General features: G+C 40.6%; 1 protein-coding gene across 3 annotated transcripts in view; it reads right to left on the reverse strand.

Annotated features, from left to right (window-relative positions):
• Positions 1–14,666, reverse strand: part of KMT5B (lysine methyltransferase 5B) — a 33,271-nt gene extending 18,605 nt beyond the window's left edge. Inside the window, exons 1-3 of one of the 3 annotated variants that reach the window (XM_032153688.2) lie at positions 14,267–14,664; positions 10,130–10,277; positions 4,479–4,547 (exon numbers count right to left, since the gene is read on the reverse strand). In XM_032153688.2, the coding sequence (XP_032009579.1) occupies positions 4,479–4,547; positions 10,130–10,277; positions 14,267–14,426 (377 nt within the window). In that variant the 5' untranslated portion in view covers positions 14,427–14,664. The other 2 variants (XM_032153689.3, XM_058439019.1) reach the window with 2 other exon arrangements.
• Positions 14,667–15,907: the final 1,241 nt, after the last annotated feature.

A 15,907-nucleotide genomic window follows, 5' to 3' on the forward strand; every position in this document is an offset into this window, starting at 1 on the left:
TGAATTTCAGAAGTATGATGATGTAAACAAAACCATGCCATACACAAAAACATTCTTTATGTACACAGTTAGAAAAAACCCCAAACTAAGTATTCCAACAGGCTTTGAAACACACCTTGATGTTCTAATCACCCATGTCAAAGTCATCTTTGATGACTGCATTCAGAGAACAAAATGAGTACAAGCAGTGTAACTCTAGTGGTGAAACTGCTATACTGGTAATGTAGGAAAACTGATGGGGTAGAGGTTTTTTTTTTTTTTTTTTTTGAGATGGAGTCTCACTCTGTGGCCCAGGCTGGAGTGCAGTGCTGTGATCTCGGCTCACTGCAACCTCTGCCTCCCGGGTTCAAGCGATTCTCTTGCCTCAGCCTCCCATGTAGCTGGGATGACAGGCGTGTGCCACCATGCCCAGCTAATTTTTCTATTTTTAGTAGAGACCATGTTGGCCAGGCTGGTCTTGAACTCCTGACCTCAAGTGGTCTGCTTGCCTTGGCCTCCCCAAGTGCTGCAATTACAGGTGTGAGCCACTGCGCCTGGCCTGCAGGGGTAGAATTGAAAAGGCTTCCATTGTAGAATCAGCCATAATGACACCTTCAGAATATTATACGATTAGGTCTATATTAATGCATGATGCAATCATGGCCCAAGCAAGACAAATTTGTGAACCCCTCATTCTAAAGCTGTGTTTTCAGTAAAACGTGTACTATAAAGTTACTCGCATCTTAATTTCACATTTTCTTTTCATGTAAATTTCATAAAGCTAATTCTCCCAAATAAAGTTTTTATTTTAAAAAAAAAGTTTTATTTTATTTTCATAAAGCTAATTCTCCCCGGATTATGGCCAGGTGTGGTGGCTCTCGCCTATAATCCCAGCACTTTGGGAGGTCGAGGCAGATGGATCACGAGGTCAGGAGATCGAGACCGTCCTGGCCAACCTGGTGAAACCCCATCTCTACTAAAATACAAAAAATGTGCCAGGCCCACGTAGTGGCACACGCCTGTAGTCCTAGCTACTCAGGAGGCTGAGGCAGGGGAATTGCTTGAACTCGAGAGGCGAAGTTGGAGTGAGCCAAGATTGCACCACTGCACTTCAGCCTGGTGACAGAGTGAGACTCTATCAAAAAAAACAAAACAAAACAGAACAAAAACAAAACAAAATCATCCAACAGAAAAAAGGAATCACAGATTGCCATTCAAATAAAATACATTAAGAAAAAATATTAGTGGTTCAGGAGAAAAAAACCTTTATGTGTCTTACTCTGACATTTAAAATTGTACATTTCATAAACCTGAATATGCTAAAATTGAGGTAATATCTAGCACAAACTCCAGCAAAGGAAGCATTCAGCAGAATTTTTTTTCCTAGAGAAGCTATCATACATGTATTCATAGTATTTCAGTAAGATTTCAAGCCACAATATTTCAAAGGATTATTAGGTGCTGTGTTGTGTATACAGTGGCATATGAAGCGCTATGGTGAAAAATACAAGAGAAGACATGGCCACTGTTCTTGAATGGAAAATTTAATTGGGACTAGAAGACATATATATGCATCAAACAGTTAAGTAAGCGATCAATGTGCAAATGCATGTTAATATGCTAAAAACTGCATTGCTATAGCACCTAAAAGTATGGAAATTGTAACTAGGGTGTAAAATCTACACGGGAAAGGTTTAAGAAAAGCACATTACATGCAGCTAAGAATCAAAAGTAAGGAAGAGTGAGGGGTAGTCTAAGCAGAAGATCTTAATCAAGCTGGATTCAAAGAGCTGACCAGGGTCAGCTAGTTAGCAATAATAAAGTGAAGTACCAGAATCAGGAAGAGGGAAGACATGAGGTCTTGAACAGGTATCATACTGTTTACTGGACAGGATCACTGGAAGACTTCAGGTGTATTAATGCATACTGATACTACCAGGAACTTACTAGCTACACACTCTAGTCATTTTTTTTTTTAATTCAGTAATCCTGAATTCTCACAACTATTAGCTGAACCATCTGTAAGTTAAACATATCCTAGAGATAATACTGAAGAAATGAACGGGGCCCTATTTTCCATTTTCAATCAACTGGTATACAAGCCTTTACAGACAGATGAATGCAAGTCCTTTAAACAATTCAGAACGTCTTACTAGGCTGTCGACATATGATGTCAGAGAACCACCATGAAAATAAAGAGCTGCAGAATTGGGAAAGCATCCAAATATCCATACTCAACTACTTGTAGCCATCACAACTGATTGTGTCAAGATACCATCTCCAAGAAATCCAATTTTGCTGCAATCCTACTGCAATCCTACACTACATGGTTATTTGCATATGAAGGACAGATAAGACAACAAAGCAGCTCTCAGCTAAGGCATGACCTGTTGAGCAATATGAAATATGAAATGGTGGGAAACAGATAACCCATGTTTTGTGTGGCAATCAGAAAAGCAATAGTTCACTTTAAGCAAATGCAATAAATTATCCATGCCGTTAAATGACAGGGCCACAAACGACAGAAAGGGCCAAGCTATCTTTACACGTTCAATGTGAAAGTGACCAATGGGAACATTATACAAAAATAAGTTATAGACCTGGAATGAAACTTGGCTATTTTTAATAGGCTTTATGTGTGTTCTATGCTTCCTGAAACAAGTTCATGCCTATTTAAAAATGCCTTCAGGTACCCTTAGTTTTGTTTACTTTTTATTCATAATGCCAAACAATTTATATGCTAAAACCAACACAAAACAGTCAACTCTTGATTTAGTAGTATTCTGCCTACCTTCCCTGTGTTGACTTCTGTTTCTGCTTTTCTGACTTTATTGCCTCAAACATAAATAAAACCCCTGAAACTATCCCTTGCTACCCATAGCAAGAACCTCTATTTCACTAAAAATATAAGTTGCTGGTCCCAAACCTGTTAAAACTTACTGTCACACTTGGCTGCCATGGGCATGAAATGACAGTAAGGAAAAGGGGGAAGAAAATGGTTATGGGTGCAAACAGGCAGGAGATGAGAGTTGTTTTCAATAATCCTACAGAAGTATGTAAAAGTCAGCTGGCTGACAGTCCAAATCAAATCCCATTGTAACAAATACTGTGGAAAATAAAAGTTAAGACTGTTACACCTACTAGGGCCAGGGCAAACGCACTGAGAACCTTAGGGGAATTTTTTTTTTCCTATTATTGAACAGAAAAATACCCTCTCTCCTTAACTATAATCACTCTAAATCTCCCATACAAACTGCATAAAACTATCCTTTTACTCTGGCACTTAAAGGCCAGATAATTTAGAACAGCCCTTTTGTTCCACAAATGAGGAAAATAAGGCCCAACAAGGCTGAGTAGATTGCCAATGACTTCGGGCTAATGAATGGAAGACCCGGGATTTACCCTGGCCTTTCTGGTTTCCGTTATATGACCTGGCTCAGGAGAGCCTTCCTCACATCGTTTCATGATTAGAAGAGGATTTGACTTGCATTTGCCATTGAGCATCAGCACTGGGCCCAGACAGAGACAGCTCTAGCTTGTATACTGACAATATAGTGGAAGGGATGGATGCAAATGTAAATTTTAAAATTTTGTATTTGGGTGGGGGGGGTGGGTGGCAAGGGAGGTAAGAAAAACAGTTATTTGGCATTTCCAAACCAATATGCCCCGTCCTCCCTCCCTTAATAGAAAACTTGCTACTTTAAATCAACCAAACATATCTATTTTTTCTCTTCTTACACTTCTGATCAATGGCTGGTATAAGAAAAATAAAAATGTCATTTACAATTGGTTATTATTAAAGGGGCAGGAAAAAAACATATGAATTCACACTCCCACACACCTGTTCCCCACTCTTTCCAGAGACTCACTTCCCAGGTTTTCTTGCTATTTGGTTTTTCTGTCTCCCCACTGTGGCAGTGAAGAAAAGTTGTAGACTGTATTAGCTGTGCTACTGTGCCCTTCATTAGCATGCACAATCAAGAGCTGACTGGAGGGGTGGGGAACAGGAAGGGGAACAGAAAAAAGGGAGACAGGGAAGGAGAGAGGAAGAGAGAAAAATGCTCAAATATTTAAGATATAAAATAAAACCATGAGGCAACATAGTGAACACATTTCCCCCTCTGAAGAAAGTTTAGCTGCAAATCGACAGTTTGTAGACGCCGAGTGAGGAGTCACAGAGCAGCTCTTCATTCCTTCTTGACCTGAAAATAAATGAGAACCAGAAACATACCTGGCTGAGTCCTGCAACCAGTGCTCAGCTAATCACATGGAGTGACTCCTGATCTTTTGATGATTTGTTTCTCTTAAAATCACCCTGTTATGAAGTACAAGTGGTTTTTTAAAAAATACAACTATTATCAAACTACTTGAAAAGGTTTGTAAAATGTTCTAAAACTCAAATTTATGCTGACACTTCAAATTACTTAACATAAAAGAACATTTTAAAAGGCTGGAATGGGTTAGTCAGTATCTCATTGTTTTTAACACACACTACCTACCTCACAGGGTTGTTGTGAGAAAAACTGTCAGATTTTGAAAAATGCCTTGAGCTCCTCGAAGGAAAGGCGCTATATAAATGCAAAAACAAACAACAAAAATAAAAAGCTATTTGTATAATCTGTACTTGTAATTTCTAAACAGACTTACAATATTCGTTGCTGCAAAAATCTTTAAAACTCTGTGATACTTAAGAACTTTAAGATGCCACAGATGGGCGTGGCAGGATAGAAGCCATGCTGCTAAAATTCTCTGCTTCCCATAGAACACACCTCACCATGAAGTTAGAAGCTTTGAAAACATTCTTTATGGATTCTAGTCAAGCACTTAATTTTAAAATGATATTTAAAGTGATTCATATTCATATCCAATAGTGGATATGAATAATCAAATACATATATAAGTGAAATAAAAATTAGACGGTTATAACAGTAGAAAAATGAGTAAGGACTGTACAGGCTGACATTCTGATTAGAAAAACCAAGAAAAGTTCAAAAGAGAAACTCAGTGCCCTGAGGTGACTCCCCTGATGTTTAAATGCTGTCTCCTGCTCAGCTCACTGCTGGCCTAAGTCTCCTTCGCGCCTCAGGATACTGTGACATCTCAGGGTCATGCAGCCTCAAAAAGGGGGCATTAGTGAAAGCATCGATCCCTTTCTTACAATATCCCACTCCCGCTCCATTTAAAAACCAGAGGTATAAACAACTTTTTTTCTTGTTAAAAAGAAAACTTTAGGTTTCATAATTGACAAAAGTCAATTAAGTTCAAATTTCTCCCAATAAATTGAAATTAGTATTTTGTTCGTACTATTTCTAAGTATTCATGCTACAACTCTTGCTTGTTAGTAAATGTAAGGATATATTAAGATTAAAACCTATGCACTCAAAATATAGCCAGCTTTGAAAATTCTCCAATCATTAAACATCTACTGTTTCTTTTTCTTTTTTTTTTTTTTTTGGAGATAAGAGTCTCACTCTGTTGCCCAGGCTGGAGTGCAGTGGTGTGATCTAGGCTCACTGCAACCTCTGCCTCCCAAGTTCAAGTTATTCTCTTGCCTCAAACTCTTGAGTAGCTGGGATTAAGGGCACGCACCACCATGCCCAGCTAATTTTTGTATTTTTAGTAGAGATGGGGTTTCACCATGTTGGTCAGGCTGGTCTCGAACACCTGACCTCGTGATCCACCCGCCTCGGCCTCCCAAAGTGCTGGAATTACAGGCGTGAGTCATCACGCCCGGGCTAAACATCTACTGTTTCTAAACATTCTTCCTGTTGGTAGACTGAAAGAAGTAAAAGGAAGGGAAAAGAATATAAAAAAAGAGAAACTAAAAAGTGACAAATTACAGGTGCATAAACATATGAACAAAGAGTGCGCTATACAAGGAACAGGCAGAGAGCTTAGAAAATTAAAATCCAAGAGCAGTACATCTTCTGGTCACTTCTTTTGCACCCCAAAGAGAGAGAAGTCCATAAACTAAAAATTTAAGAAGTATTTATTGGCTATTTACTACCCTAATTAAACATTATCAGTTTTCCTTACTTTCTAAAGTCACACTCTGGTAAATTCTTGCTCAAGAGATGAAGAGCTAGAAGGGATAGTTTTATTTTCAAGTAAATTCACTAAGGTTAAATGAAAACATATACCTTTCACCAAGATTAATGTAAAGGTCATTAATAAAGTTTCTGTTCCCAAATATCAGCATACACAAGAGTGTAAAAGCACACGTAAACGGAACACTCTGGTAGGAAGTAGGCAGGCCGTCCCCTGCACTGCCACACCGGCCTGAAGTGCTGGCATTGCTATGAACCCAGGCTGCTCTAACCAGGGCAATAGAATCGTCTGTACTTCCACAGGTTATTTTAGGAACTGTATAATTAAATGTTGCACCAAAAAATATTTAAAAAATGATTTCTTCTGCAAGTTTAACCAGCTTTAATTTTAGATGCTTCAATTTCTATGGGGAAAAATCTTAGGCACTGGATGCATTTTAACTTAGGAGTCCTCAGTTAATGTCTTGAGTTCTAAAAATATTTGTGTGGTAAATCTGAAGTTTACATTTATGACTACATAGTTTTACGTGAGTCCTAGGAAACTCCTAAGGTATTTTTATCCACTTATTACATCACAGTGAAACTGAGAGGCCAGATGTTTTAGGACCTAGCTATTCCAAGTGTAGTCTGGGAGCTTGTTAGAAATGCAGAATCTCAGGCCCCAGTCCAAAGCTACTGAATCAGAACCTGCATTTCAACAAACTCCCAGGTGACTCTCATGTAAACTGATTATGAGAAGCAATGGTATAGGAGGACTTTTATAGAAAACTGGAGTGCTTCCTTTTGTTTTTTGATATAGGGTTTCACTCTGTGGCCCAGGCTGGAGTGCAGTGGTACGAATACAGCTCATTGCAGCCTCGAGCTCCTGGGCTCAAGTGATCCTCCCACCTTGCCCTCCCAAAGTGCTAGGATTACAGGCGTGAGCCACTGCAGCAGAAAACTGGAGTATTTACTATTGAAGATGCCAATAACAGGCAGCCTTCTGGAATACGGCACAGGGATTTTAGAGTACATGAAGTTCTGTCATAAGCCACTAAAACTTTCATTGTAATTTTGTTTTTTCTTTGACACTGAGTTTCGCTCTTGTTGCCCAGGCTGGAGTACAGTGGTACAATCTTGGCTCACCGCAACCTCTGCCTCCCGGGTTCAAGCGATTCTCCTGCCTCAGCCTCCTGAGTAGCTGGGAGTACAGGCATGTGCCACCACGCCTGGCTAATTTTGTATTTTTAGTAGAGATGGGGTTTTCCGTGTTGGTCAGGCTGGTCTTGAACTCCTGACCTCAGGTGATCCGCCCACCTCAGCCTCCCAAAGTGCTGGGATTACAGGTGTGAGCCACCACACCTGGCCCATTGTAATTCTGATACAACACTTTTATATGCTTCCATATCTTAGTAATAAGGCATAATCAATATAACTTTCTTGATGACCCCAGGTCAAGATTCTGGGCCTTTGTGGTGACATTCTGAATGCCACTAGACTATTGTGTCAAAGAGTGATTCATTCACACATTCACATTTCTTAACTCAAAAAAAACCCAAAAAAAACCAAAAAAAAAAAAAAACACTGGGGGTGCTACAGGGTGACAAATATTATCAGCATCTTCTAGGAGGAGAATGAGCACTGGTCTCATGTTCAATGGGCAAAAAAAAAAAAAAAGAAAATGGACTTAAAATAATGCAAATTAGTGTTTTTTGTTTTTTTGGTTTTTTTTAGCCGGAGTCACACTCTGTTACCCAGGCTGGAGTGCAGTGGCGCGATCCCGGCTCACGGCAACTTCCACCTCCCAGGTTCAAGGGATTCTCCTGCCTCAGCCTTCCGAGTAGCTGGGACTACAGGCGCATGTGGCCATGCCCAGCTAATTTTTTGTATTTTTAGAAGAGATGGGGTTTCAGCATGTTGGCCAGGCTGGTCTCGAACTCCTGCGCTCAGGTGATCCACCCACCTTGGCCTCCCAAAGTGCTGGGATTACAGGCATGAGCCACCATGCCCGGCCCTGTATTTTTTTGAGGCAGTCTCACTTTGTTACCCAGGCTGGAGTGCAGTGATGTGGTCTTGGCTCACTGCAACTTCTGTCTCCCGGGTTCACGTGATTCTCCTGCCTCAGCCTCCTGAGTAGCCAGGACTACAGGTGTGCACCACCACACCCAGCTAATTTTTCCATTTTTAGTAGAGATGGGATTTCACCATGTTGGCCAGGCTGGTCTCGAACTCCTGACCTCTGGTGATCCACCCAGCTCGGCCTCCCAAAGTGCTGAGATTATAGGCATGAGCCACCGCGTCCAGCCTGGATCTTAATCAATCAGGGCATCCAATGGCAGTCATTTGGCAGGGAACTATTTAAATAATCTCCCAACTCCATTCCAATATTTCACACTTCATTTTAGTAGGTAAAGATATATGATAGAAAATTTTATGATCAGACATGGTGGCTCACGCCTATAATCCCAGCACTTTGGGAGGCTGAGGCTGAGGCTGAGGCAGGCCGATCACCTGAGGTCAGGAGTTCAAGACCAGCCTGGTCAACATGGTGAAACCTCGTCTACACTAAAAATACAAAAATTAGCTGGGTGCAGTGGCGCACGCCTGTAATCCCAGCTACTTGGGAAACTGAGGCAGGAGAATCACTTGAACCTGGAAGGTGGAGGTTGCAGTGAGCTGAGATCGTGCCACTGCACTCCAGTCTGGGCGACAGAGTGAGACTCCATCTAAAAAAGAAAAGAAAAAAAAATTTATGAAAAAAACAGCACATTTTTACCTGAATTACTTCTTTTGGACTTAGACTATAATTGATAAGTGAAGCATACAGTATCTTAATTCTAGCAAGGGATAAAAGTAAAAGGTGGGAAATAGGACAGAAGACTTTCCTCTAATTACCTGTACTCACCAATTCCTACCTCTCCCAACTACTGATCAGTGACCACCTACCTGGGTATCAAGTTCCCCCAGGGTTGCCACTGAAATCGGAACTATATAACCCCAGTCCGGGTGTGATGGAGATGAAAGTGATGGGCCAGAACTAGCTCTATCTTCGAAATCCCTGCTGTTATGCTTTTCCACCAGACTAAAAAACCCTTTGCCATAGAGGTTAAGAGATAAAGCAAAGTTGCAAAGCTCTGATCTGTTTGGTGGCAGATACATTTGTGAAATGATCTAATGGTCTTTTTTGAGGGAGAAATGGTATTTAAGAGAATTAGAGAGAGACCTTTGCTGTTAAAAGATGACAGATTTCAAGATTAATGTAATAATGTTTTTTATACACAGCATTTGATACTCACGCATCCACTTTCTTACCTGCATACTGAATATAAACATGTCTTTAAAACTATTCACTCTTACAATGATTAGCTGAATCCCAGATTAAACATGATGACAAAATTCCCCATCTATTCAGAGACAACGTGTAAGAGAAAAGTCTATAATAAAATCATGAAAAGAAGGGATGTACCCTACTTTAAGTTGGAAATACATTCTCAAGGTTTTACAGGATGCCTGTCAGATTTTTCTTTTCACTAAGATAATTGTCATCATCTTTTTTTTTTTTTTTTGAGATGGAGTTTCGCTCTTGCTGCCCAGACTGGAGTGCAATGGCACGACCTCGGCTCACCGCAACCTCCGCCTCCCGGGTTCAAGTGATTCTCCTGCCCAGCCTCCCAAGTAGCTGGGATTACAGGCATGCGCCACCACGCCTGGCTAATTTTTTTTGTACTTTTAGTAGAGACAGGGTTTCACCATGTTGGTCAGGCTGGTCTCAAACTCCTGACCTCAGGTGATCCACCCATCTTGGCCTCCCAAAGTGTGGGGATTACAGGCGTGAGCCACCATGCCTGGCATCATCAACTTTTAAAATAGAACATGAGGATGCTCCTCCAGCTTTATATGTTAATAGAAATGTTCTGAGGTAAAATAAGAACACAGAGTTAGAACTGACAAGATTCCTGGAGTCTTTTCTCTGCTTCTCTTGGCTCACATACAGAAAACCCTTCCACTGCAAAGAACTTTCCTTTAATGTCATTTTAAATTTTGAGCAAAAGTAAAATTAGCCATCTACGTTCTTGAATTCAACATAATCATCTGTTCCATTCAGGATAAAGACTGAAAATTACCTAGTATTCATTTTGTGTGTTTGAAAACCTAAATAGGGATCAAGAACCAAACTGGTTGCTAGGTCATCATTTTCACAGAGTTCCTTGGCAGACATTCCAGAAGATGGTACATAGCGACTCTGTCCTTCAAATCCCGAGTTACCATTACCTGTGAAAAACAAAAGCAAGAAAAATTACTCAAATTGAAAACTACTTAAATCTGTCTTAAAATCTTTAGCGGCATTGTCCATTCAAGCTGGTAATAAAGAACTGAAAAATCAATCACTTTTAGTAATTAAGAATTTAACAATCTTTGCATAAGACAGAAAACCAAATGCAGTAAACTATCTCCATTACTGAGAGTATTTTTGTTAGCAGGTAGTAATAGCAGGTTCCCAAGAATGGGGTCTGGGTAGTTGTGAGAATTTGGTTCAAATGCTTGACTCTCCCCCACCCCCTTCTCTCTAAGGAACACTGAGAAACAGGTGACGGGAGGATGTTCACTATTTTAACAAGACAATACACAGGGCCATTACAGATAGGACTCGGCTGAAAAGGAAAGAGGAACACAAGATAGTTTCTGCAAGAAGTGCCAGAACTCCAGATCTCAAGTATCAAAAGGAATCTCATGAAGTTCAGCTTCCTGCTTTTGGGCAGGTGAATGATTATTATCCCCACTTTGCAGGCAACTGAGGCCCAGACAAAAAGAAACTTGTCCACAATTCCAGAGCTGGGCAGTAGAAGTGGGGAAAGAAGTGGAGAGAGAATGACAGACCTGTTTCTACTGACCTCTGTTTGAAGCAATTATGAATGAATGGATAAAAATACAGACTGAAATATATAACTGAAATAACTGGGTTTAACTGTGAAAGAAAAGCAATGTACAGAAGGAAATGAAGTCCAACTCTGTAAGAAGTTTCATCAGAGCTGATTAAGTTTGATGTATATGCCACTGACAGTCCTTCCATGGAATTAGCACATCATTTATGGAGGACAACAGCAATGTAACTTTCAGGCTCTCAAAACCAAAATGGGGAAGAATGACACGCAGAGTAAAGTTTAACCTTTTCATCCACTCTTTCACAGAACAAATACTTAAATGTAAGTTCCTGCCAAGGGTAGACATATAATTTTGCAATCAAATTAGTTGCATGTAGGTATGTGAAAAGCTATCAACGTTGTTAAATTTTTTGTAACAGCATAATAGCTTTATTGAAATACAATTCACACATGATACAACTCACTTTTTTTTTTTTTTTTTGAAGACAGGGTCTTGCTCTGCCACCCAGCCTGGAGTGCAGTGGCATGATCACAGCTCACTGCAGTCTTGAATTCCTGGGCTCAAGGAATCATCCTGCCTCAGCTTCCCTAGTAACTGGGACCACAGGCATGCATCATCAAACCTGGTTAATTTTTGTATTTTTTTGTAAAAGTGGGGTCTCGCCATATTGTCCAGGCTGGTCTCGAATTTCTGAGCTCAAGCCATCCTCCTGCCTCAGCCTCCCAAACTGCTGGGATTACAGGCGTGAGCCACCATGCCCAGTCTTCTTTTTTTCACACAGGCATTTACAAGTATAAATTTCCCTCTAAACCACCGCTTTGGCTGCATCCTGTAAGTTTTAGTATGTTTTATCTTTCTTTTCATTCACTTCAAAATGTTTTCTGATTTCCTTTTTGATTTCTTCTTTGACCCACTGATTATTTAGAAGTGTGTTGTTTCATTTGCATGTATTTGTGAAATTCCCAAATTTCCTTGTTAATTTCTAATTTTCCTCCATTGGGGTCACAGAACATACCTTTTATGATTTCAATCCTTTGAAGTTTATGGAAGCTTGTTATACTGTCTAGCATATGGTCTATCCTGGAGAATGCTGCACTTGCACTTGAGATGAATGTGTATTCTGATGAGGTTCAATAGATGTCTGTTAGGTCTCACTGGTTTATAGTCTTAAGCTGTTCTATCCATTATTAAAAGTGGCATATCAAAGTCTCCAAATTATTGCTGAATTGTCGATTTTTCCCTTCAATTTTGTCAGTTTTTCTTTCCTGTATCTTAAGGCTCTGCTGCTGGGAAAGTCACTGATTGTATCTGAGATGGGGCACTGCTCTGTGCTCTCCCATTTCTCCTCATCGCTGGCTCTCTTTCTGCACCATTCTGGCCCAATAACATTCAATGTAAGGCTATGTCATCTTCACACACTGGGTTTTCCCAACCTAGCCCTCTATATTTATCTATGCTTGGTAAAGTGCAACCAACGTAATGGCCATTTTCCTTTTTCTTTCTTTTTTTTTTTTTGAGATGGAGTCTCGCTCTGTCGCCCAGACTGGAGTGCAGTCACGCAATCTCGGCTCACTGCAAGCTCTGCCTCCCGGGTTCACACCATTCTCCTGCCTCAGCCTCACCACTAGTTGGGACTACAGGCGCCTGCCACCACGCCCAGCTAATTTTTTGTATTTTTAGTAGAGGCAGGGTTTCACCGTGTTAGCCAGGATGGTCTCGATCTCCTGACCTCATGATCCACCCACCTCAGCCTCCCAAAGTGCTGGGATTACAGGCGTAAGCCACCACGCCCAGCCCGTAATGGGCTTTTTTTTTTCTCTAACAAGAGTCTCATTTTTTTGCCCATGCTGGAGTGCAGTGGTGTGATCTCGGCTCACTGCAACCTCTAACTCCTGGGCTCAAGTGATCTTTCCAACCACAGCCTCTCAAAGTAGTTGGAACCACAGGCGTGCAACACCATGATTGGCTAATTTTTTTGTAGACACGGTATTTTTTGTAGACACGGGGTTTCACCATGTTGCCCAGGCTGGTCTCAAACTCCTGGACTCAAGCAGATCCATTTGCCTTGGACTCCCAAGGTGCCGGGATTACAGGTGTGAGCTACCACGCCCAGACGCATTTTCTAAATTCTTGTGTATCTATAATAATTCAACTAATTAAAACTGTTTTGCACTATGATACACAAAAGGAGGCCAACAGTGATTTCCTAAAAAACTTAAGATATGCCTAGTTTACTGACCAGAATGAATACACACTGATGTGATCACTATATTTCTCAATTCTTCACGTTCACACTAGCTGCTAAAGAGTGAGGCAGGACGAGGGTGCATGCTGCCAGCAGCCTCAGGAGTGAGTGGTGTCCATGCAGAGGACCATTCATTCAGTCTTGCCTCTTCCTACTCTTGTCCCAAGCAGGAATTCTGTCTGGTTTTCTATAGCAACAGTGACCTGATCTGAAATGGAAAGGTTAAGGGTAGCCTGGGCCCAATGAATCGCATAAACCCTAAAAGGTAAGAAGAAAATCAATCACAACTGGTACAATCTGAAACTACAGAAAACCCCAGGCTAATCCAAATCCCTGCAAACAGGCCAATGCCAATCTGAATTAAGGATATTCAAAAGTGGCCAGATTCAGGTTAGAAAAAGAAGAAAAGCTGTCCTCTTTAACATGACATACATTTGGACATATAACTGCCTAGTTAGGTATACACTTGTCCTCAGTCATTTTACTACTTTTAGAGGAAATATGAAATACGCACCAAATCTACAACTTCCTGAACTCTCAAAAAGCAGCCTCTTTCCCATCAAGAGGTATAGAGGAAATAAAGTAACTTATCAGCAGTGTTTCACTGTCAGGATGAACAACTGTCTACCCTGTATAAATAGAATAAATTGCTACGATTTGTGAGGCTGCCCCAAAGCAGTCAGTTCTATCTATCCTCCATTCTACTTATGTAAATTCCAGTTGGTGTCATTATTCATATTATTCCTTGAAACATTTGTGGGAATTAGCAAAGAAGTACATACCTATACTTATATCTATTAAAAAAATACAGGTTAACCTGTAAGAAGTTCAATTAAAATTTTAAAAATTTAATAAGACATATCAACCATTCAGGTAAATTCTACAAAATATAAAGTAACAGACAGAAAAGCATGATTAAAATAATTATATGAAGCATTAAACTTGAGTTTTATATATTGTTTGATGAGAATAAAAATTGACACAACTTTGAGAGTAAAAAGACTATATTGCTAATTATGAAAATGCAAAAAAATTATTTAAGACAAAAGAAAACAGAATACACATTACAAACTGGAAAGAATTACTACCCCTTATCACAATCAGAACATTGAAGGTTTAAGTGTGTACATACATCTGTTCGACCTCCTCTCGACTGCATTTTTGCCAGCCTTCAGGGTGTCCTTCCCCGTGTGCTGTAATTTTGATTGATTCTGCTGATGGTCATTAGACAACTTGCCTCCATTTCTCCTGCCATTCACCACCATGTTCTTGGATTCTCCCAACCACTTCATACCCACAGACAGCCTGACCCAGGTGCATTTAGTCACTCTCTTCAAATAGCTTAGAGAATACTTTCAATGTTCTCTCCTAACAGAAACAAAATATGAAAAACAAAACAAAATGGGGAGGTAAATACATGAAAGATCATGCTAAACAGACCCTTGAGAAAGATATATAATATTAAAAGGACAGTCATTCACAGCATAATGATGTTTTGGTCAATGACAGACCACATAAACAACGGTGGTTCCATAAGATTATAACAGAGCTGGACATACACTTCATAAAATTCGTATTGCCTAGTATTTACTGTATTATACGTTTTACTGTTATTTTAGAGTATATTCCTTCTACTTTTTTTTAAGTTAACTATAAAACAGCCCCAGGCAGGTTATTCAAGAGATATTCCAGAGGAAGGCACTGTTATCACAGGAGATGACAGCTCCATGCATGTTACGGCCCCTGAAGACGCTCCAGTGGGACAAGATGCAGAGGGAGAAGACAGTGATATGGATAATCCTGACCCTGTGTGGGCTGAAGCTAATGTGTGTGACCTGTGTTTCAGTTTTTAATAAAAAAGTTTAAAAAATGAAAGTAGGAAAAGGTTATAGAATAAAGATATTTTAAAAAGAATATAGTTGGGCATGGTGGCTCATGCCTGTAATCCCAGCACTTTGGGAGGCCATAGCAGATGGACTGCTTGAGCCCAGAAGTTGAGACCAGCCTGGGCAACATGGCAAGACCCTGACTCTACAGAAAATAAAAAAGTGAGCCAGGCATGGTGGCATGAGCCTGTGGTTTCAGTTACTTGAGAGGCTGAGATGGGAGGTCAAGCCTGCAGTGAAGCCAGGATTGCAACACTGCACTCCAGCCTGGGTGACAGAGCAACCCTGTCTCCCAAAAAAGAAAAGAAAAGAAAAATATATTTTTGTGTCTTTTTGTCTGTGTTTTGAGACAGTCTCACTCTATGGCCCAGGCTGGAGTGCAGTGGTGTGCTTATGGCTCACTGCAACCTCAAATTCCAGGACCCAACCAATCCTCCCACTCAGCCTCCCAAGTAGCTGGGACTACAGGCAGGAGCCACCACATCCAGTTAACTTTAAAACTTTTTTTTTTTTTTTTTTTGTAGAGACGGGGTCTTACTATGTTGCCCAGACTGGTCTCAAACTCCTGGCCTCAAACAATCCCTCCACCTTGGCCTCCCAAAGTGCTGGGATTACAGGCATGAGCCACTGTGCCTGGCTAAGAAAGAATATACATTCATTTATTTGAGACAGGACCTTGCTCTGTTGCCCCAGCTAGAGTGCAGTGGTGCCATCTCTGCTCACTGCAACCTCCCCTTCCCAGGTTCAAACGATTCTCCTGCCTCAGTCTCCTGAGTAGGTGGGATTACAGGTGTGCGCCACCACACCCAGCTAATTTTTGTATTTTTAGTAGAGACAGGGTTTTACCATGTTGGCTAGGCTGGTCTCGAACTCCCAACCTCAAGTGA

The sequence above is a fragment of the Hylobates moloch genome, unplaced genomic scaffold (assembly GCF_009828535.3).
Source record: "Hylobates moloch isolate HMO894 unplaced genomic scaffold, HMol_V3 SCAFFOLD_5, whole genome shotgun sequence".
In the NCBI taxonomy this organism is placed as follows: Eukaryota; Metazoa; Chordata; class Mammalia; order Primates; family Hylobatidae; genus Hylobates; species Hylobates moloch.